This window comes from Prionailurus viverrinus, unplaced genomic scaffold, assembly GCF_022837055.1.
Source record: "Prionailurus viverrinus isolate Anna unplaced genomic scaffold, UM_Priviv_1.0 scaffold_45, whole genome shotgun sequence".
Taxonomy (NCBI): Eukaryota; Metazoa; Chordata; class Mammalia; order Carnivora; family Felidae; genus Prionailurus; species Prionailurus viverrinus.
The window spans coordinates 2,174,066-2,197,715 of record NW_025927610.1 but is presented as its reverse complement, the minus strand read 5'-3'; the positions used below and the strand labels follow the sequence as shown (position 1 = coordinate 2,197,715).

Below are 23,650 nucleotides of genomic sequence, written 5' to 3'. Positions count from 1 at the left end.
AAGTCATAAATTGTCACCTTGTATAGGACCATGTCTACTCCTGATGGGAGGTCTGCAAATGTCTCCTTTTATCGTAATCTCCTAAGCTCTCAGAATTTTGAATGTTCACGGTTGTAAGAACAATCACAAAAGTCGTGATGTATTCCTTCAGAATTAACTAGAATGTAAAGAGTTTCCCAGGTGATGTTGGCATAACGAGTTATCCTTGGGTGCCTGCACAGATAGCTCTTCTCACCAAGACATAGTTCGGTTCTTTACTTACGGCGCCCTGGGCCCTGGCTCTTTTTCCTAACATTGTATGGGTAAAATACTGAGTACGCATGAGTCTTCTGACCCTAGCGGGGCTCTCCAGTATCTGAAATGATTATGCTCTCTATGTGCAAAAATTAAGGGCTTGTCGAAATACACAGACTTAAGGAGGAATCCTGAGCGCACTACAGGAAGAAGTCCCAGCATCAGGTGGTTGTTGAGGGGTGGCTGGCGGGCACACGGGAAAGGGCATCCCAGAAACTGGCTGTGCTGCAAGCTTGTGCAGAGAAAGAGTGGGCATCTAGAAGAAGTTCGATTTTCATGTATTTCTTCTCAGAGAACACCATGCTTCTATTTGAGTAGCTTAGGCTTTGCAGAGAAATTCTTAGGTTGGTTTCATTCTTTGTACCTTAGATAGCTTTGCCTCCTTAGCTATTTTGAACTTAGCTTTATTGACTCTTCTAAATTCTGATTTTTGGTTTCCTTTTCTATCAGTTATTCTGGTTCAAGATTAGTTTTAATCAAAAATAAAATTTTCCCCAAACTACAGACTTATGATTTAAAACCGTGATTCTTAACTGGGAGAAGGGAGGAGAACGCAGGGTGGAAGGGGCTTTTTCAAACCGCACACACATTTTCTCCCTGCAAGGGCGTCTGCCGTGAAGTGGGGTGTGTGTAGCCCACCAGTGGGCTTTGTTTTCTGGGGAGGGGCACGGGTAGGAGAGTGACAACCACTGATTCAGAGTAAAGTAGAATCAGTTTGTTACATTTTGTTGTGATAAGTAATTGGTAACTACCCAGGTTTATGCTTAAATTTTGTTCGATTGGATATCTCTCAGTTTGACATTGAATGATGGCTTTATTAGTAAAATGATTTGAAATAGCATTTTCAGGTGTATATTCAAAGCCAGCCTGTTTTCACAGTCGCCTAGTCTACATAGCCTCTTTCTCTCTGGTTGAATATATGAGGTGGGGAAGCTATCCACTCTGTTTTTCCCTGGATAGAACTGCTGTCTAGTCCCTAGGAACCACCCCTAGAAATAGAGTGCAGTGAAGCTGATTATTCCCCAGAGGCTGCTGGGACACTCCAGTTAAAAACGGGTATTTTTCCCCCTAACTTTTGGCCTTTTCTCACAGCATTATAAGTAGTCCCTAAAATGGTAAAAGAGAAGAAAAATATTTTGGGGGAGCATCATCTGTATATAAAATCTATTTATCTAATACCTTTTCAATGTTAATCTAGTAGATAGACGTGATGAAGGATCCATAGGTAGAAGGGCAAATACAGAGGACGAGCTGTTAAGCTTCGTTTCGTCACTGTGCTGTGAATGTCAAGACTGCTCAGTGATGCATGTAAAATACATTAACTGGATGCCATTTTTATTTAGAAAAAGGAGATGCATTTGGCAAAATACTTCAATTGTAGCTGACAAAAAGACGTTTGTTTCTCTAACAAGCTAGCATTGTCACTTACAAGGTCTTCCAAAAATGGTTTGTATTACTTGAGTTAGTTTGACTTCAGCGAATACTGTGAATACACGTGTAGCTAATGCACAACGTGTTCACAACCCCATAGGAGTTGGTAGAAGCCCCTTCTAGAGAATTCACACACTTGTTCAGTTACATCAGACCAAGCGTGTTCAGAGGATGTCCCTGTGTCATTGGGAGGCAGAGGTGGGCACTGAACGTGGAGGAGGGCGGCTGTGCTCACGGAGCTCTTCTGCTTCCCTGTTTGTGTTCGTGGGGCCTTTAGGGATCTTTACTCTGGTAAAGTGGCATCCGTCACCATTAAGCCTTCGTGTCATTATAGTTGTAATTCTTTTAATTCATACTGTGGCCATTGTGGGTAAATATTTAGTACCTAAAACGCTTGGGATGAGTAGTGTAGAAAGTTTATTTGTTTGAACTTAGGAAAACTTGAAGATTGTTTCTGGTTTTCAAATGTCTTTGTACCAGTGATACATGTATCTTATATGCTGAGATCGAAGTCATTTCAAAGTTAAATGTAGTTGCAGGAGGAAAAGGCAGTAATGAAATTCTAGACAAAAATTAAAACTATATGACAGGGAGTTTCATTTGCAAATATTTGCGGATTTCGCAGCCTTCTTTTTGGTACTGATTTCTGCTTTAATTCCCTTGTGGTCTGAGAGCAGACATCGTATGACTTTTACTCTCTCGAATTTGTTGAAGTGTGCTTTGTGGCCCAGAATGTGGGCTCTCTTGGTGAGTGTGGCCTTGAGAATTTGCATATTCTGCAGTTGGTGGATGGAGTCGGCTACAGACATCCGTTAGGTGCCGTTGACTGATGGTGCTGTTGAGTTCAACGATGTCCTTCCTGACCTGCTGCTGGATCTGTCCGCTCCTGACAGAGGGGTGGGTGTCAGAGCCTCCCGACTACGGGCGGGTTCTCCTCTTTCTCCTGCAGTCCTGTCGGTTTTTGTCTTGTGTAGCTGGGCGCTGTGTTGTTAGGTGCTCACATGTTCAGGATTGTTACGTGTTCTGGGGGGATTAGCCCTTCTGTATCATTATGTACTGCCCTACTTTATCCCTGAGAATCTTCCTTGCTCTGAGGGCTGACCTGTCTGAAATTAACACAGCTCCTCCAGTTTTTCATTTACATTAGCAGGGCGTCTCTTTCTCCATTTCTTTACTTTTAACTTAAAGCGGTCTTTATACTTCCAGTAGGTTTCTTGCAGACACACGTAGATGGGTCTTGTTTTTTAATATACTCTGAATACAGTTTCTGTCATTTCATTGGTATATTTAGACTAGCCACGTTTAAAGTGATTTTTGATGTTTTGGGTTAAGAGTAACCATTTTCCGATTCTCTGTTCATTACCCGAGGCTTCTTTTGTGCCTTCTCCACTTTTAATTTTTTGATTCTAGTTTAGCTCTTCTCTTTAGCATACCGATGATACTTTTTTAAAAAATTGGCAGTTGTATTAGAATATACATTTTACCTCATCTAAGTCCTCCTTCAAAGAACTGCTCTGCTTCGTGTTGATGTAGGTACCTTTTCATAGAGTGTTCCCAGCCTTTCCCTCCCATCCCTTGTGACAGTGCTGTCTTGTTTTCCCTTATCTGTTTATTAATCACCCAGTGCATTGTTACTGCTAATGCTTAAGCAAAGTTGTCTTTTAGATCAATGAATGATGCAAAATAAGTTTATCTCACTTATGTTTATTTCTTCCCCATTCCCTTCCTTTCTTTATGCAGATCCAGGTTTCTGACCTGTATCATTTTCCTGCTGCCTGAAGAAAATCTTACAACGTTCCTTGTAGGGCAGGTCTGCTGGCGATGGGCTCCCTCAGTTTTTGTTTGTCTGAGGAGGTCTTTATGTCTCCTTCCCTTTTCAAGGATAATTTCGTTGGAATCAGAATTCTAGGTTGGCGGGGTTTTTTCTTTCAACACTTTAAGCAAATTTCACTCTACTTTTCCTTTGCATGGTTTCTGATGAGATGTCCTCTTTAATTCTCTTCCTTATTCTTAGAGGTGCAGGGATCCCTCCCCCTCTCTTCGCCCTCCCCCTCCTCTTTCCTTCCTTTCCCCACGCCTCCCCTCCCTTTTCCCCAGGCTGCTTTCAAGGTTTTCTTTTTGTCTTTGGTTTCCTTCATTTTGATAATATAAAATGCCTAGGTGTAGATTGGGGGGGGGGGGTGTTTTTTTCTGTTTGGTGTTCTCTGAGCATCCTGGATCTGTGGTTCATTGTCTTTTGTTAATCTTGGAATGTTCTCAGCCATTATTCCTTCAGGTATTTCTTGTGTCTTTTATCTGCCTTCTTCTGGTATTCTAGTTCCTGTTTGTTGTATCTTTTGAAATTGTCACACACTTCTTGGATGTGTTGCTCTGGTTTTGGTCGGTGGTGGCGGTGGTTTTTTTGGTTTGGGTTTTTTTTGATTCTTGTTTCTTTTTGCATTTCAGTTTGAGAAATTTCTATTGACAGATCTGGAAGGTCACTGACTCTTTACTTGGCCGCGTCCCGTCCACTGATGATCACTTCATCAGAAGCGTTCTTCATTTCTCTTGCACTGTCTTTGTGCCTGGCTTGTTCTATTCTTCTGCAGTTTCCTTCTCACTGCTCACGTTACCTGTTTGTTCTCGCATGTTGTGTGCTTTTTCCACTCAAGCCTTCACCACGTTAGTCATTTTAAATCCCTGTCTGATGATGCCCAACCCTTTCATCTTCTGTGTCCCTCGTCTGCCCCTGGCCTGCCGCCCTGCTTTGTGCGTCCGCCCCAGTCTGTCCCGAGAACCCCTTTTGCATCCGCCTTCCAGTTATGTGACTCTCTGGTGTGTCTAACCTGCCACTTCAGTTTGACGTATTAATTCCATCTGTGGTTCTGATTTGTAAGCTTTCATTAGTTTATTTATTTATTAAAAATAATTTTTTTTTTTTCCAACGTTTATTTATTTTTGGGACAGAGAGAGACAGAGCATGAATGGGGGAGGGGCAGAGAGAGAGGGAGACACAGAATCGGAAACAGGCTCCAGGCTCCGAGCCATCAGCCCGGAGCCTGACGCGGGGCTCGAACTCACGGACCGCGAGATCGTGACCTGGCTGAAGTCGGACGCTTAACCGACTGCACCACCCAGGCGCCCCCAAAAAATTTTTTTTTAATGTTTATTTATTTTTGAGAGAGACAGAGACAGAGACAGAATGTGAGTGGGGAAGGGGCAGAGAGCGAGGGAGACACAGAATCTGAAGCAGGCTCCAGGCTCCAAGCTGTCAGCACAGAGCCCGATGTGGGGCTCGAACTCACGAGCTGCGAGATCATGACCTGAGCCGAAGTCAGACGCTCAACCGACTGAGCCACCCAGGCGCCCCTCGTTCATTTATTTTTAAAATACGTTAGCAACTTTTTATGTTCTCTTGTTCCTTGGTCATGTGTTCTTTCATCTTTTCTTTCTTTAAGCATTTTACACATAGTTCTGTGTTTGAATGAAACCTTGAGGATCTAAATCTGGGTGTTTGGTTGCTCCTGTGGATGTGTTGTTTCCTATATGTGTAGTGATTTTTTTTTATGGGGTCATGTTTTGTTCAACTTACTCGGTGAGAACAGCAAGGCCCTAAGTAGGGGAAGACCCCTGGGACCCTTGAACTCCTCCTGGCAGTCTCCAGCTCTCCTGCCTCCCGAGGGACCACAGACCTGTCTCCCGTCACCGTGACGACGGTGCATGTGCCCTCAAGGAAGCCATCCCGTCCCCACACGTTTTCACTCTGTGAAAGAGTCCCCTTGATTTCTCTGTGGCTCAGCACCTTGTTACAAAGGTGTTTGGTGCCATTTTTCTGGGAGCTAGAGTGTCATGTCCCCCTTACTGGACACAGTGCAAGCAGAGGGGGACCACACAGCCTCTCAGAGAAGAATGTCTGTGAGCTGGCAGGCTGCACCCCCTGCTCCTTCACAGAGCAGGCCCGGCCTGCTGGCCTCCATGGCCCAGGAGCAGAGGGCCATGACCGCAGAGCTGGGCTCAGAAGAAGCCCAAGGCTTCCAGCTCTAAATGTTGCATAGTTTCCATCTGGAAACGGAGTTCTGAAACAGACATTGTGCTAGGAAAGGGCCTCGTAATGGAGATAGAGCGAGGTCTTGAAGTCTCACTGGGAGCGTGAGGAATAGTCAGAAATGGTCACCATATCCTGGCCCTCAGTGAGTTCAGTATGAGTGGAGCCTGGCAAGGTGGCTCCCATGTGGCTCCGGGCCCTGTACATCTGTCCCCTCCCTCACTGGGTTACTTTAGCACAACCACTGCAAAAGCGATGAAACCAGACATGGAGCAGGTCTGAGGTCAGGTTGGAATTTGAGGAAGAAAAAAGCTATATGGAACACAGGGAGAGAAACAGATTGCCATTGGGGGTCCTACAGTGATTAAAAAAAAATTTTTTTTTAACGTTTATTTATTACTGAGAGACAGAGAATGAGCAGGGGAGGGGCAGAGAGGGAGACACAGAATCCGAAGCAGGCTCCAGGCTCTGAGCTGTCAGCACAGAGCCCTATGTGGGGCTCAAACCCACAAACCGTGAGATCATGACCTGAGCCGAAGTCGGACACCCAACCGACTGAGCCACCCAGGCGCCCCTGTGATTTTTTATCTGTATTTTGTTTCAGAGGCTGTATTCAATTCTTCTGGCCTGAGAAATAGCAAGACCGAAACAAAGGTGGTGATTTGGCCTCTTTACTGTCTCTGGCAGGAATGTTGAAGAACCATAGTAAGAAGAAACAATAGTCACTCATCCCGCTTCCTGCTCACTGGGGTGTAACTGGAATCCCTTTCTGTTTGAGTGCTTAGTGTTGTTGGCAGCTGCTCTCACGCGTGGGTGCACAGACTCGGTCTTTTGCGCTGTTGGCTAGTTGTGTTCAGCAGCCATGTTGACAGAATCTGGGTTGGAGGTGGGTTGGTGTGCAGTACGGCTGGGTCTCCTGGCTCCCGCAGAAACCCGGAAGGTGTTTAGAAGGCATCTGTCTTGTGTGTTTGTCAGAGCTCTCAATTAAAAGAAAAAAATGTTACTTTCCTGTAAATCACTTTTGTGTCAAAGTGGAGAACAGTTGAAAACTTCTGTTAATTGAAGCCGTGTGGATTTGTACAAAGAGCGAAATAAATCAGTGTTGTAATTCAACAGCATTATCCACATGTTGAGAGACTAATTTTATGCTTAAATCACTGGTGTACCTGAGCGGGCAGTTGTACTTGGCCCCGCAGTCGGTCTAGTTGACAGAAGCCGGTTTTTGTCCTAAAGGAAACCCGCATCTGTTGAGGCTTAGCTGTCTTGTGGGAGAGCATTCCCATAAACTCAGCTTGTTTGTGGGGACCACCTGCTCCCTTGGTCTCTACAACTGGACTTCCTGTTCTGAGTAAATGGGCTTCTGAAGAAGTGTGTGAATTGAATTGAGTTGAAGTTTTCAGTTATTTCAGCTTTATAGTTGTGTTCCCGTTCCTTCTAAATTAAACTCTGTTCAGCCTTTATTGAACATCCGGTATGTGCCAGGCCCTGTGCTACATGCTAGCAAAACAGAAACAGGTGAGCCATGGCCCCTGTTTTTCAGGATTTCCGAGGCTAAAGACAAAGACAGAATCAAATCCAAACCTCAGAATGCCATGGCACACCTTACCAGGGATTGTACATGCAGAGTAGGAAGGTCACCCTGGAGAGGGAGGGCTGCTGACTGAGCCCGTGGGGTGGTTTTGCAGAGGAGGTGAGGCTGGCTAGGGTTTGGAAGGGTGAGCATGAGCTCTCTGGACACAGGCGGGCAGCAGCGAGGCTCTCAGCCAGGCTCCCTCGAGGGGAAGTCTGTCTGCTCTCAGCCGTGGGTCAGGAGGGTCTCAGGAAGTAGCGAGGAGCTTCGGGGCCCGGACGTGCTGTGGCTGTGCAGAGCTGCCCGCCAGGCCTTCTCAAAGCAGCCGTGCCGCCTGCGGAGCCAGCTGGCTTCCACCTGTCGGGCTCTCTGCCCCTTAGCAGAAGGTCTTCGAAACTGAGAAACTTCCTTCCCATCGATTCCTCCTCAGCAAAGCAGCTCTTAGTTTATCACGACTTTGTGAAAACTGGGGTCTGTAGAAGTACGGCTTTCTTGGTCTCCTCACTCTTTGCCCATGGGGCTCCCCCGACAGAACAGCTAGATTAGGCTCCTGCCTTGGTCCTGGGCATCCAGACCTGTTTCTTCCCGTTCGACAGTCCGAGGGTCCACTCCTTCCCCACCCTGCACCTCCACCTCCCTGAGCCTGTTCCAGGCCAACGAGTGTGCTGAGCCACCTGAGCAGCGTGATGCCCACTTCCTCTTGGTACCCAGGATGGGCGGCGTGGCCGGGGGCAGGGCGGGGTTGCTCTGTGTCTAAGGACCAGTCTCACAAAGTGGTGACCGTCCACCTCAGCCATCTGTGTGCTGCACAGCGACACCCACTGTCCAGTTTAATTCTTACCACAACCCTCGGAGGTAGGTATTTCCAAATTACAGATGAGAAAACTAAAGCACAAAAAGATTGAGTAATTTGCCTGAGGTCACACAGCTAGTAAAAGGGAGAGCTGGCGTCCAGACCCACCAGGCTGTGCAGCCCGAAGACTGAGAACAGGACTGGTGTTTCCGACCAGCTGTGTCACTGACCACACCTCCTGGGAACTGTGGTCTCTGGCTCCTGCTCCGGTAGCTGCAGCGAATGTCCTGATGGCCCCAGAACCCCTCCTCTCCGTCTCTACCGCCACTGCCTCCTCATCTCTTGAACTCTGACTGACTGCTTCCTGTGGTGCCCTCTCCCCTTCCAGGCAGAGGCCATGCAGACACGTCTCTGCTTTGGCTCCTGCAGACTGTCTTGCTGTGGGGCAGTTGTCTGTGGATGTGGACTGTCACTGTGCTGTCCCCATTCCCTCCTAAGCTCTGCCCTAGTCAGGCCCTGAGGGCTTTGTCCAACCTCCTGGGGAGGGAAAGCTGTGTGCTGGCACCAGCAAGGTGCGGGGGCAGCAGGGCCAGGACCCGCCTGAAGGAGGGCAGAAGTTAAACCAGCAGACCACAAGGAAGTCTTGAGTCATAGCCATAGTAAGCTCTAAGTGGGAAAACTGGATTTTAGGTGTGTTGCCTGGGAAGGCCTACCTAGGTCTTGGGTGCTGGGTGGTGAGGGCAAAGGTAGTGATGAGTTCTCGGAGGAAGGGATGTTTAGGCTGAGGCCTAAAGGATGAATGGAAGTCGGTGAGGTTGTGAGCTGAGGTTAGGATGTTCTAGAACCTGGGTGCAGCACAGGCAAAGCTCAGGGTCAAGGAGGAGATTGGATTTGAGGGCCAAGGGAAGGCCTGTGTGTCAGGGGCTTGGTAAACGGGAGGGCCAGGCCAGGCCATGTTACAGACTTGCCATTTTCTCTTAAGAGCAGCGGGAAGACATTGGCATGTCCCTAGCAAGGGAGTGCCTCGCTCTCAAAAGCTCACTCTGGCTGCCGGGAGGGAAAGGACTGGAAGGAGGCTGGGTGGGAGATGCAGGGGCTGCCTCTGCGCAGGAGGAGGGGTGTGGGGCGGGCGGGGAGCCAGGGGAGTGTGCAGCCAGCCACCCGCCCTCTGTGCCCCGGCAGGGCCTGGGCGTGCTTCCGGGCTCACGTGATGAAATCCATAGTTCCTCAGACGTGCCTGCACTTTGCCCAGGCGTGAGCCAGTAGTTTAAGACTTTCACCATTTTTCATTAGTGATTCCAAAGTTGGCTTTTTAGCAGTGATCCTGGAAATGCCAGATGAGGCTGAGCCCCAGGAGCAGCTCGTACGCAAGCGAGCCCCACGGAGACGGTGCCGAGGGAGGAGTGCTGTACGTTGCTGAGTGGTCTCAGGTCTATTTGGTAGATTCCCAGAGACACCAGTTGCTTTTAAAACCCTACGCCTGGTTCACATGTGACCGATCGTGCACGGCGTGACAGCCAACCAAGTAAGCGCTCCACGAGAAGCGTTCAGCCCGGGACGCCTGCCCACAGCGAGCGCGTCCCCACAGGGTTTTCAGTCATGGTTTGTCTGCTTGTAGTTTAACTACATAGGTAAAAACAGAATATTAATTTTGATATGTGATTAGAACATTTTTTTTTGTAGGCTTTACCGCCAGCACCTGTTCAGAATCACACAAATAAGCATCAGGTATTCAATGCATCTCTTCAAGACCATATTTATCCAAGCTGTTTTGGGAATACTCCAGAGTGGAATAGTTCTAAATTTATAAGTCTTTGGGGATCAGAAGTGATGAATGATAAGAACTGGAATCCTGGCACTTTCTTGCCAGATACAATTTCTGGTAAGGAACTTGTTAAAACTTTCTTAAAGGTTTAAAATGGCCTGAGCTGGGTGGATCGCCGTCTGTTGCCTCGGTCGCCCAGTAGAAGCCCTAGGCTAGTCGGGCCCCGCCTTTGTCGCTAGTGGGAGGCCCCTCGGCCCCGTCCCGCTGCAGCCGCCCACATCTGCCGCCAGCCAGGGCCCTGCGCACCAGCGGGGTTTCTGCCACCCCAGCGCTGCCCGGCGTCTCGTCTCCAGGCTTCAGTGTTTGGCCTCTGGTTCTCGAGCAGTGATCACAACGAGCCCTCAACCCAGTGCACAGGGGTCTTGCAGCAGCAGCACCACCGTCGACTTGAATGCTGTGACTTACGTTCCTTTTCTCTGTTTCTGTATTGATATCGACCCTACATGGGGCCTGTCCCCTCTCAGCTCCCTCCTCCCAGCGCTCAGCTGCTGAGTCGCAGCTGTTACTCCAGTTGTAGGGAAAGGTGCACCCGAAGAGGGGCTGGCTGCACCCTTAGCTCTGTCTTCACGTGGTCAGAGCCCTTGGTGGCCCCACACCCAGCCCCCGCATGTGCTCAGAAAAGCACGCTAGACTTGACATCTGTGCTTGGAAAGGATTTCTAGCTGTGTGACCTTGGGCAAGTTGCTTAGCCTCTCTGAGCCTCAGTTTCTCTATCTTTAGGATGGGAATGATAGCACCAAGCTCAGAACGTAGCTTTAAGACATTAAGTAAAACCGCTTTGGGAAAGCACCTAGCACAGGAATTGGCACATAGTAGGTGCTCAATACGTTTTTTCCTAGATGAAAACTCGTTGTCTAGCATCACCCCGTGTGACCCCAGCCTCTGTAGCGGCCCCAGTGCTAGGAGTTCTGTTGGCAGACGTCCCGTAGGTGTTGGTTATGTGTTCCTCAGGAGCCTTAATTCTCGCATTCTTCTCTGAAGGGGGTGACATGCTAGGGCCAGCGCTGTCCGAACCCAGACCCGAAGCCCTCCCACCTCCACCCAGCGACGAGGCGCCCACCGTGTCGGAGAGCAAGGAGAAAAAAAGTGCCGCCAAACAGAAGTGCTTATACAATTTCCAAGACGCCTTCCTGGAGGCGAACAAAGTCGTGATGGCCACGTCGTCTGCCACCTCCTCCGTATCCTGCACAGCCACCACCGTGCAGTCAAGCAACAGCCAGTTCAAAGTGTCATCCAAGAGGCCTCCCTCCCTAGGTAAGGCCCGCCCAGCGCCTCTGTAATTGCCTTTTCCTTGGCATGGCCAGAGGCCCAGGTGTGGTGGTAGCCCTGGAAAGTGCTGGCAAGCAGAGGGCACTTCCCTGCGAGTCTGATTCGCATGTTGCTGCCCCACCAACTTCCTCCGGGGCCTTGCCACGCTATCTTGCCTTTCTTTTCTGTTCCTGTAGTTGTGAGAGAGGAAGGGGTCACTGCTTTATGAGCATGAGAAGGAATTTGTCCTTTAAAAGCAGAAGCCTGGTGGAGAGGGCGTTGATGGGGCTGCGGGCCGGGCTGCGGCCCAGCCCCCGTGCTGCCTAGATGGCTCCACACTGTGGTGTGAGCACAAGCAGAGGGGAGCTGGAAGCAGAGGTCAGAGGCACGTAGGAGCTGGCTCCCAGGGCCCTCGCTAGCATCAGAAAGAATAATAGGATAGATTATAGCACGTACAGTCAGGAGTCATCCGGGTGTTCAGAGAAGGGAGGAGGGCGAGGCAGCTCTTTGACAGACAGACACTCACCGCTGCTCCACGATAGACATGACAGAGAAGGCCACCGTGCAGCCTTCAGGGTGACTGTCAGTCCAGGTGAGCACCCTCGGTGGTCGTGACAAACAGCGGGTGTTCGCCTGGGGAATGCAGTATGCCCACCGTCCAGGAGCAGCAGCCACAGGTGACTGGCAGATCACGAAGGGAATATCAAGTGCCCCTCGCTGGAGGAATCTGGCAGACCACCCCCTGCACACTGGTCAGAGGTGACCTCCCCGTCAGGGCACGGACTGATGCTAGGGGCCTCTTTGTGCGATCACGCAGGAAGGATCCGTCATGCCCGGAGTATGTCTGCTAACTCTGACGTGACACCGTAAGCCCATGCTGGTGGGCAGCTGTCCTCAACTCAGAAAATGCAGTGTTGCAGGAGGAGAAAAGTTGACAAGGGGCTGGGTTGGGGGAAAGCTACAAACGCTGGGTGGGGGACATGGGGGACGGGATGAGAATGTCACATGGACGGTGTATCTTTGATGTGGTCACCCAGCGAAGTGTCCTGTCCTCCAGGGTTTGTGCTGACGTGTTTAGGGGTGCACGCAGGCTCCACGTGTTAAGCCAAAAAAGTGTGTGGCTCAACACCCACACGTGTGACAACATGTTCAGTGTGGTGAATCCAGGTGAGGGGTATGTGGGTCGTCTTCGTAACTGTGCCTTCACAGTCTCTATAGAGCTTCGAACATCTTCACACGAAAAGGTTGAGAAAAGGTTTAGTGAACAGAAACTAACTTAGTGCAGCGTCCTCGATGACCCTTCTGCGTCTCCACACGCAGGCGAGGTGTTCCACGGCGTCAGCAAGGAGGACCACAGACACGCGGTGCCGGCCGCCCCGAGGAACAGCCCCACGGGCCTGGCGCCGCTCCCCGCCCTCGCCCCTGCCGCCCTCGCCCCTGCCTCCTCGCCTCACCTCGCAAGTCTCGCAGCCCCGTCATTCCCCAGCACCGCGGCCACGTCCCCTGGGTTTGTGGACACGCGCAAGAGCTTCTGTCCTGCTCCCGGAGCCCCCCCGCCCCCCACCACAGACGGCTCCCTCAGCGCCCCCCCCAGCGTCTGCAGGTGAGCCTGGGGCCCGCCCCGGCGATCTGTTCCTGGGCATGTGCGGCTGAACGGCCAGGGAAAGATGGACAGGGGCGTGCCCAGCAGAGGCCGTGGGACGAGGGGAGGACACTGGTCGCATCTGTAGTCCTCAGAGCTGGGGCCACCAGGGATCGGTGTGCAGACCACCATCTAGCCACCAGCTGCTTCACGGGGGAGAGGGGTCGGGGGGACCTGGGTGTTTTTTAAGTTGTTATACATTCAGTGAAGAATGATACAGCAGCTTTAAAAAAAATTTTTGTTTTAATGTTTATTTTTGAGAGAAGGGGGCGGGGGGAGGGGGAGCAGAAGGAGAGGGAGACACAGAATCCGAAGCAGGTTCCAGCTCTGAGATGTCAGCACAGAGCCTGATGCGGGGCTCGAACTCACAGACTGCGAGATCATGACCTGAGCCGAAGTCAGATGCTCAACCGACTGAGCCACCCAGGCGCCCCAAACAACAGTTTAAAAAAAAAAAAAAAAAAAAGATGATTTGGGGAGTACTTAGGTGGCTCAGTCAATTGAGCGTCCGACTCTTGATCTCAGTTTGGGTCTTGATCTCAGGGTGGTGAGTTCAAGCCCCAAGTTGGGCTCTGCGCTGGGCAGGAAGCCTACTTAAAAAAAAAATAAAAAGATGATTTGTGTTGTGTTTGAATTTGCCTATGTGAAGCCATCCCCACACAACCTCCACCGTCCGCCCCATGAAGCGGTGGCAGGAGGGACAGTGCAGAAAGAGACTGAGTGTGCCCTCCAAGATTATGTGCCTGCCCACACCACCTTTCCTGTGTGGCTCCTGGTGTCCGGGCAGCACCCTGCTCCCCATATAGCTGGCGGCTGGTAACCGCCTATGTGTGGTTTCACAGTGACCCCGACTGCGAGGGGCACCGCTGTGAGAACGGCGTGTATGACCCGCAGCAAGACGACGGGGACGAGAGCGCTGACGAGGACAGCTGCTCCGAGCACAGCTCCAGCACCTCGACCTCCACCAACCAGAAGGAGGGCAAGTACTGTGACTGCTGCTACTGTGAGTTCTTCGGGCACGGCGGGGTAAGTGTCCTCGGGGGCGAGTTCCTGGGGGGCTGGCACATCCTGGGGCAGCGGCGCGGCGCGGCCACACTGTGCGTAGAGCCCCAGGCGCAGTGTGAGGAGAACCAAGGGACGGTCCGGAGTCGTGGCTCGCCCTGTAGGTTGTACTCACCCTAAGGAGGTGATGAAGATACCTGCCCAGAGATGTAGCTCTAAGGATTACTGCATTTTTGCATTTGTTTGTGAGTTTTAAAACAGTTGATGAGGGGCGCCTGGGTGGCGCAGTCGGTTAAGCGTCCGACTTCGGCTCAGGTCACGATCTCGCGGTCCGGGAGTTCGAGCCCCGCGTCGGGCTCTGGGCTGATGGCTCAGAGCCTGGAGCCTGTTTCCAATTCTGTGTCTCCCTCTCTCTCTGCTCCTCCCCCGTTCATGCTCTGTCTCTCTCTGTCCCAAAAATAAATAAACGTTGAAAAAAAAAATTAAAAAAAAATTTTTTAAATAAAACAGTTGATGAGCTAGGGGCCTACTGAACAGCTGGCCGTGGAACCGTCGGGTCTGGGCTGTGCACAGCCGTGTGGTGGGGGTGCTTGCTGTGCGCGGTGTGCACGTGGGATTCCTGTTGCCGGGATACAGGGGATGTTGGTGCACATACACACGTACACCTCCTTCCAGAAGGGTCTGTCTGTACAAGCAGACGCCAGCCGTGGTGCCTTGGGGGGGGCTGGGAGGAAAAGCAGCGACTGGTATTTTGCTCTTTTTCCACTTTTGTTCTGTCTGCATTTGCTCAGTGGGCACACGTGTGTTTAGTGTCAGGAAGAGATTTTGGCAGTGGGATTGAGGGCAGTTTTCTTTTTTCCTTTTGATGCTACACAAGAAACTACAAATGGATGAAGAGACTGTATAAACACTATTGACTTGAAAAGATAATCACTGTATCCTGTAAGAAGTACATTAACCCGTACATGTGGGTTCTTTTTCCTTTTTCAGTTTAAAAATACCTGTTCGTGTACATAGTTGGTCCTCCGTTACCGCATTTTTCATGAACATGTGAAGGTTGACAGGGTCTGTGCTAGAACTGGTCTTGGGGTAACTGTGGTAGGTTTTCCTTTTTGCCACCATTTGTTTATCTTATTTTTCACAATGAACGCTTATTACCTGACAAATGAGGAAAAGTTTACTTCTAGGGATATGTGCTGGAATTGGCAGTATTCAGAGTCATGAAAACATGAAGCTTAATTGAGTTATGTTCTCATTTAATTGCCTTAGCCTCCGGCTGCACCAACAAGTAGGAATTATGCAGAAATGAGGGAGAAGCTTCGTTTGCGGCTGACCAAGAGGAAAGAGGAACAGCCTAAGAAAGCGGACCAGCTCTCCGAGAGGGAGGGTGTGGTTGACCATCGCAGGGTGGAGGACCTTCTGCGGTTCATAAACAGCTCCGAGCCCAAGCCAGTGAGCAGCACCCGAGCCGCCAAGCGAGCCAGGCACAAGCAGAGAAAGGTGAGCACACCACAAGGTGCTGCCGGCGGCGGCGGGCGGGCCTCAGGGCCCCATGCCCACCATGCTGCCACTAGGGCCCCGGACCGTCTCTGTGTCCGTGGCAGGAGCCGGGCAGAAGCCCTATGTTGTATTTTCAGGACACAGCTTCCCCTTTTTAAAGTCACAGGTTTGTCAGCGGATCTAAAGCAGGCCTTTGGGTCCCTATGCCCAGCGGGGGCGCCGCAGCAGACCCACGACCTCTGTCTGTGAAAGAGCTTTCCTTCCCAGGGAGGTTGAGGAAGGAGCCCCTGGCTGGGAGTCAAAGGGGGTTCGCGGTGGGCTTTGGGAGACTGCGGGGAAAGAAGTTACTTCGACATGCGGCTGGGACAGGGCTCTTGGCACAGCGACATCCTTGGGACCTAGTCCGAGGGCTCCTCCCGTCCCCTCGCTCCTCGTCCCCCAGCTGGCAGAGGACGATCAGGCAGAGCCATCCCGGAAGAGGGCAGGCATGTGGCATCGGAGCCCCGGGTGGAAGAGTGGGATGGAGGGCCGTCGGGGGCAGCCCTGGGCACCTCACTGCAGGGCGTGTGCATGGGCTGTCGCGAAAGCAAGCGTCTGCCGTGACTAGACGGGTTGGGCCAGCGGAGGACACAACGTGCAGAGACTGTCCGCTAGCACTTCCTCTTAGTGCTGCAAGTGAGGGCACGGGCCGCGTCTGCCCTTCTGTGTGCCTCAGCGCCCTGGGGCCAGGCCCATGCCAAGGCCATCCTGGTTCCGGCCTCCTACAGAGGCAGACCGTGGCAGATGGATCCGGGCTGTGCAGAGGGAACCTGGAAGGGCGCAGGCTCTGACAGCAGGAGGGGTGGCGGCTTCGGGAAGAGGCCAGGCACCTGCGAGGTCCCACAGAGACAGAGTAGAAACTTCCCCCACGTGTGTCAAAGTGGGCCACCCAGCAGGAGCCCTGTTGGGCTCCACGGCCCCAGGCGAGGTGGAGTTGAGGGGCTCTGAGGAGAAGCCTGCTCTGCACCCGAGGAGCCCGGGGTCTGCCGAGCCCCACTAGGGCGAGGCAGTGAGACGTATTCCCCACCAGGAGTGTTCCACCAGGGCCCACTCATCCCGTGTGCTCTGTACCCAGCACCCCGTCTTCCAGAGCGGCTCGCAGACCTGCTTTGCGTCTGGCTGACGGGCTGGTTGTTGAAGGCACCGTGTACCTGGTTTTGAGTTCCCTATAGATTCTGTCTTGTGGCAGATTTACCCCCCGACCTGCTGTAGGGGGCGCCCTGCTCCTAGACGCTGGGATACCTGTCCAAAGTAGCACCCACAGGGGCCACTCCGGGAGCTGCCTGTGGCTGCTTGCCGTGTCCAAGGCATCTCTGTTAATAGGTGGAACCAGGATTTTAAATAAGTTTTACCTGAATTGTCCAATTAAGTTTTTTTAAAAATCTGTCATCAAATTTTTAACATGATTTTATGTTTAAGTTTTTCACAATTACAAGTAAATTGTCTCTTAAAAATATTGCCTACTGAGATGTTGTGAAAAATCATGTAAACCCGGAAGGACTTCTAAATGCAGATGTGTTTGCCAAAGTTTGTTACTGGAGCCCAGGGATGCAGAGAGCCCCGCCTCTTGCTCTTCACGGCTTCTGTTTGTTGTCAGAGCAGAAGGAAGAGTTTGTGCCGAAGCCCCTGGACTGTGTCTCACCAGTGAAGCACGGTCTTCGCCAGGCATGAATATTAACGTGACGCCACGCTGGAGGGCAGAAATAGCCAACGTCTGTTTGCCGTGTGACGTGGAATATATTAGCATGCCATTGGCTCTGTGACCCTGGTGAAAATATGTTGAGGCCTTTGTTCATCTGCTAGGGTGGGAAAAAGGAGTTGCAGGTTTTTCAGTGCAGCGCGCACTTCTGACATGTGGATCCACCGGCCTCGCCCGCAGAGGCGCACTTGCCCAGCTGTGGTGGCAGGGGCACGGCCGTTAAACCGCCATGTGATCGGTGTGCGCGGCTGGTTCTCACGCTCCAGCGGGAGGCCGGCACCGGGCAGGGGCACCGCAGCTGCCTTGACCTGTTTTATAGAAGTGCCCAGCCACAAGCTCAGAGGCCGTAAGGAATTGTTTGCTAAGTGGCCCCCGCCACCACCACCGCCTCCAGTAAAGTAATGAGTGTATATACCTGGGTAGAAAGATTAAATCTCATGATTCCAGAGAGTAAAGTAATTTGGGGTGAGTGTGTTTTAAGCTTTGGGCTTATTGTATATCCCCTTTCGGAGTTTATGTTCTTATTATATAAATTCGTTTTAAAGTTAATTGTTTTGTGTGCGTCTTCACGTTTAGAACACTTGCTGTTGTCTTAAGTTGCCTCTTTCCCCACGGCAGCTGGAAGAGAAGGCGCGCCTGGAAGCAGAGGCCCGGGCCCGGGAGCACCTGCACCTCCGGGAGGAGCAGCGGCGGCAGGAGGAGGAGGAGGAGTTTCAGCGGCTTCAGGAGCTTCAGAAGCTGAGGGCTGTGAAAAAGAAGAAGAAGGAGAGGCCAAGCAAAGACTGTCCCAAGTTGGACATCCTTGCTAGAAACTTCCAGGCAGCAGCAGAGTCTGTACCTAACTCTGAAAACATGCACAATGGCTCACTAGAGCAAATGGAAGAACCAGAGACCTCACCTCACTCCCCTTCCAGACACGGGGACCACTCAGAGCCTGGGCCGGGGCCGGGGGCCGACGGCGACGCCACCGACCCCATGGACGCCAGAGACTCCAAGCTCCTCCTCCCGAAGGAGGTCAGCGGGAAGCAGCAGGAGCCGCTGTCTTTTCTCCTTGACATCATGCATCAGCACAAGGAGGGGAGTGGCAAGCAAAAGCTCAAGCAGACCAGTAAGGCCAGCAGCGAGCCGGCAAGAAGGCCGGCCGAGCCCCCCAAGGCCTCCGAGAGCCAGCCCAGACCCCGGCCCCAGACTGAGTCGAAGGCAAAAGTCCTGGACCTCACTTCCCTGGCAGAGCAGAAAAGAGAGGAGAGGAAAGTCAACAGTAACAACAATAACAAAAAGCAGCTGAACCACGTCAAGGAAGAAAGGTTGAATCTGGCCCCCCAGGAGCCTGCCTCCCCCAGCGAGCACCCTCAGGACAGCAAGCTGGTGCCCGCAGACTCTCCTCAGCCCAAGGGCAAGAGCAAGAAAAACAGGAAGAAGAAAGGAGACAGAGTCAGCAGCTCAATCGGTAAATACGGAACGGGGGGGGGGGGGGGGGGGGCGGGGGGGGGGTTAGTGTGGCTAGTGCCCCCTGTCCAGGGTGCTACCTTGTCCCTCCTGGCTTGTGCTTCTTGTGGCTTTGTCACTGCAGTGAGAGACAGTGGCCATTGTTTGCTTTTGTTAGTTTGAAATAATTATAGATGGACAGAATTCCCCTACACTCTGATTCCCCAAAATCAGTGTGTTACCACATTGGCTTTGTCTGTCTTTTTCCCTCTTCTGTTGTTTTTCTGAAGCAAAGGAGAGAAATTTCAAACATCAAGCCCCTTTACCTTTAAATACTTCACTGTGTATTTCCTCGAAACAAGGATACTCTCTCACAAAACCACAACACAGTTATCAAAATTAAGAAATTAACACTAGTACAATACCGTGACCTAATTATATAGGCCTTAACTCCTGAAGATGGAGCATTGAGAGGGTCCTCAGTGTGGTTTGCATTTCCATTTTTCTCTAATTACGGTGAGGTCATGTTTTTAAGAGCGGTTTGTCTCTTTTTTGTGAATTTTCTATTCTTTATTTTTTTCTCACTTTATAATTAGGTTTTCGGTCTTCTTGTTTCCATGTTTAATAAGAGTTTTTCACGTTAGAGATACTAGCCTTTTAATGTGTTACATACTGCAGATGCGGAAGTGTTCTCTGTCACTTTTATATAGTCAGTTCGTTGATCTCCTGTTGCCTCTGGATTTTAAATAACAGTCAGAAAGCGTCCCTCTAGCACAAAGGTGGAAGAGGGGTGTGCCTGTGTCTTGTAGCATTTGTGTGGTTCCGCCTTTTTCATGTAGTGCCTGGTACATTGGAGTTTGTTCTTGTGTATCCTGTGAGGCTTGGGTCCAGTATATGGTCTTTCTTTAAATGGTTAGCCCGCTGGCCCAGCATCAGGCATTAAAAATTCGTCCTGGGGCGCCTGGTGGCTCAGCCGGTTAAACATCCGACTTTGGCTCAGGTCATGATCTCGCGGTTTGTGATTTCGAGCCCCGAGTCGGGCTCTCTGCTGACAGCTCGGAGCCTGGAGCCTGTTTCGGATTCTGTGTCTCCCTCTCTCTCTGCCCCTCCCCCTCTCACGCTCTGTCTCTCAAAAATAAACATTAAACATTTTTTTTTTTTTTTTTAGTTAAAAAAAAAAAAAAATTCATCCTGCCCCAGTGATTCAGGACATCTCCTTTGCGCCACACTAAATTTCTACTCTGGAATTTCTGTTCTTTTCCGCTTTGCTTTGTCATGTGCTGTTGCCGCACTGAGTTAGTTATTTGGGGAGCCCTGTGTGTTTCAGTGAGGCCTCTCCTCATAGGTGTTTTCCAGCATTGTCCTGGCTATTTATTCCTCTCTGTGCTTCCGTGTGGACTTCAGTGTCCACGTGCTGGGGCCATAAAAAAAGCTTTGTTGGTATCTTTATTGGAGTTGCATTAAATTTATTCATTAGTTTAGGGGAGAATTGATGCCTCTCTGAATTGATTGCCCTTTCCAGATGTAGGAGTGTTTCTCCACTCGTTGAAGTCCACTTTTGTGGCTTTTAGGAATGTTCTGAAATTTCTCTCGTAGATTGTCCACATTTCTTATTGAGTTTTTTGCTCACTACGTATTCGATCTTCCTCGTTTGCAGTGTCATTGTGGGACTCCTCACCGTTATGTCTTCTCGCTCTGCGCTTTATGTGCATTAGCCACTAGTCACACGTCACCACTGAGCACGGGGAATGTGGCTGCTCCAAGTGGAGGGTGTTGTAGTGCAAACATACAGTGGATCTTGAAAGCCTTGTATGAAAAGAATGAATATAAATACAAAATACAACAATGTAATTTTTGTACTGATTACAGGTGGAAATGATCGTCTTTTGGGTATATTTTAATTGAACGAAATGTATGTTACTAAAATTAATTTTACCTATTTTTAATTTTGTTATTGTGGCTACCAGAAAATCTTAAATTATATTTGTGGCTCACATCATATTTCTGTTGGATAGTGCTGCTCTGAGTGGTTGTTTGTGTACACAAAAGCTATTGATTTTTGTATATTAACTTTATGTCTTCTGTCTTACTGAATCATTTTATTGTTTGAGTGTTATTGTTGATTCTCTAGGGTTCTCCAACTGTTCTATCGTATATATACAAATAGAGAAAGCTTTATTCCAACTTTCCCAAGTCTTACCCTCCCAGGGTTTGATTGTATCATTCTCAATCTTAACAGAAATGTCTGGTGTTTCCACATTAAGTCAGATTCTGGCTTTAGGGTAAGGTTTATATATCTTATCATTTTGAGAAAATATGCAATGAGTCCTACTTTTATGGAGTGGTTTTTTTTTAATCAGGAATGGGTGTTGAATTTGGTGAAAGATTTTCTGGAATCTGTGGACACAAATATGATTTTTCTTCTTATACCTATTATGTTATTAGGTTTCCTAATGTTGAAGCAGGCTTGGATTCCTGGAATGAAGCCCATTTGCTTGTAGTGTATTGTATTCTTTAGTTTTGGGTTCTGTTTGCTATGATTTTAGTTAGCATTTTCATACCAATATTGATAAGAGATACAGGTCTGTAACTTTTTTTTTTTTCCTGCTTCCTGTATTAGCTTTGGCTACTAGTATCATATTTCATAAAGAAATGTAAAAAATTAGGGTTTCTTGTTTGTTTTTCATTTTCAGTGTTCTAGAACAATTCACCCTGCATTGAGACTATCAAAGCTTTCAAGTTCTGAGAGAAAAACTCCTATGCAGCCCTTTGCGCCTGGTGCTTTTTTATGGGCTAGGTCCTTGATAATTTTGTCTCTTTTCTGAGAAAGATAGAAATGGAAATTAGTTTATTTTACATTGCTGTTTCTAATGAGGTTAATTTTAGTAAACTATATTCACATAGTAAATTATTTTTTCAGCTAGGTTTTCCAACTTATTTACGTAGATGTGTGCAAAGTACCTTATTTTTAAAAATTTATTTTCGGGGCGCCTGGGTGGCGCAGTCGGTTAAGCGTCCGACTTCAGCCAGGTCACGATCTCGCGGTCCGTGGGTTCGAGCCCCGCGTCGGGCTCTGGGCTGATGGCTCAGAGCCTGGAGCCTGTTTCCGATTCTGTGTCTCCCTCTCTCTCTGCCCCTCCCCCGTTCATGCTCTGTCTGTCTCTCAAAAATAAATAAAAAACGTTGAAAAAAAAAATTTTTTGTTTTAAATTTATTTTCAGTGGCTCTTTTCCTCATCATTATTTATGTTTTCTCCCCATTCTGTTTCATTCATTAGTTAATAGTTTGTCTATTTTGGGGACGCCTGGCTGACTCAGTTGGTAGAGCATGTGACTCTTGATCTCACTCAGGGTGGTTGAGTTCAAGTCCCATATTGGGTGTGGAGCCTATTTAAAAAAAAATAGTTTGTCTGTTTTGTTACCTTTTTTTTTTTTTAACCAGCCTCTTGATTTATTAAATAGGTTTACTGTTGTTCTAATACCTCATGAATTTCTGCTTTTTATCTTTATTTTCTTCCTGTGCTTTCCTTTATTTTCTTGATTATTTCCCAACTTTTTGATTTGGGAATTGAGTTCATTTGTTTTCATTCCACCATTTTTCTTGATCAAAGTATTAAGTGCTTCAGATTTTTCTCTGATCATTCCTTTAAATATGTTTCATAGTCTGATAATGTTTCCATTTTGGTTTTTTGTTTGTTTTTAAGAAATTCAGTAATTTCTTTGTTTTTATTCCTCATTCACTAGTAGTGTAATAGGTGACTTTTAGGTTTCTGGGTGGGAGAATTGTTTTTGTATGTTTAATAATTTCTAGGTTTCCTGCATTGTGATCAGAGTTTGTTGTTTGTAATATTTTTGTTTTGTGGAATTTACAGGTATTTTTTGTGACTGTTCCATATATACTTCAGATAAAAGTGTATTTTTTCTGTTATCATGGGGAAAATTGAATATGTATCTCCCATCATGTATCGATGAGTTATAGTAAGGGTTAGGTCTTCTGTATCCCATAGTTGTTTTTTGTGCTCTTGACCTGTCTTTTCTTATTTATTATTAATGAGTTTCTATGTTGTATTTCTTGTAGTTTTGCCTTATAAAGGTGGTGTTTGTGTTATTTGGTGCACTATAAATAACTATATATGTTATATAACCATATATATAATTATATGATTATAATAGCTAACTACAATATCTTCTTAGTGAATTGTGGATTTTAGTACTGAAAAATATCCTTCTGTTGTGTTTTTGTGCTTTTGGCTTGGATTCTACTTTAGTTAAGATGGTGATCCTTGCCCTTTTTTTGTCTCCATTCGCCTGGCGGGGCCCCTCTGTGCTAACCCCTTTCTGAGTCACTTAGTGTTAGCTCATTCTCTGATTTTAGGTAGCACAAATCTGAGTCTTGCTTTGTGAGCCAAATGGAAACTCTTATCTACAGGTGAGTTTAAGCCCATTCCCATGTATTATTACTGTGTGCTTTGTGTCGGCTCTGATTACAGTTTATAATTACTCTGTGTATTTTATGCTTACTGTTTCTTTTTCTATGTGATGTGTTTCCTTAGCTTTTATTTGTAAAAAATCATTGGTTTTCACGACACTTGGCAGTCTTGTCTGAGTGCATTCCTCCACACTTGCACGTCTAGTGCCCCGTCCTTGCTCTCCTTCCACCGCTGGCTCCACGGGAAGCGCTCTGACACCCACTTATTGCTGGGGCAACAGTCTGTGAGCCGATCCCATCCTTTCCATTTCGCAGTCCCTTCTCTTCCCGGTTTCAGCCGCGTTACTTCCGCTGTGTCAGACACACAGGACTCATAGGTCCACAGCTGATTACATTCCGTGCTTGTGCTGGTCCTCCTGTGAGGTTTTCCCAGCCCTCTTCTGGTTGGGTGGAGCTTGCTCCTGGGCGCGTGTCCCCAAGCAAGGGTCAGGGGCACAGAATTCTCTGAGCTTTGGCAAAGCAGAACATTTCCTGCACTCTTAATGATGAACAGACAGCCTGGCTGGATATGAAATACTTGGGTCATACTTTCCACTCTGATTAATATAGCTTTGTTGTGAAAAACGTCTTTGTGGTACTGAAGCTGGTCATGGTTCTCTTTTTTCCCTTATACCAAGATGTGCAATACTGATTATTAGTTCTAATCAGAAAAAAAGAATATAAGAAA

The 23,650-nt window shown here is 48.8% G+C and overlaps 1 protein-coding gene across 10 annotated transcripts in view; it reads left to right on the top strand.

Moving 5' to 3' along the window:
* The window catches only part of FAM193A (family with sequence similarity 193 member A), a 169,950-nt gene that overhangs the window by 130,025 nt on the left and 16,275 nt on the right, over positions 1-23,650 (top strand). For all 10 annotated transcript variants that reach the window (XR_007149710.1, XR_007149709.1, XM_047847169.1 and 7 more), the window contains 6 exons: positions 9,796-9,994; positions 10,919-11,191; positions 12,506-12,788; positions 13,670-13,853; positions 15,099-15,329; positions 17,686-18,517. Coding sequence is in view for 8 of the 10 variants with exons in the window: in XM_047847169.1 (XP_047703125.1) it covers positions 9,796-9,994; positions 10,919-11,191; positions 12,506-12,788; positions 13,670-13,853; positions 15,099-15,329; positions 17,686-18,517 (2,002 nt within the window). In the remaining 2 variants the exon portion in view is untranslated. The remainder of the gene's footprint in view (positions 1-9,795; positions 9,995-10,918; positions 11,192-12,505; positions 12,789-13,669; positions 13,854-15,098; positions 15,330-17,685; positions 18,518-23,650) is intronic.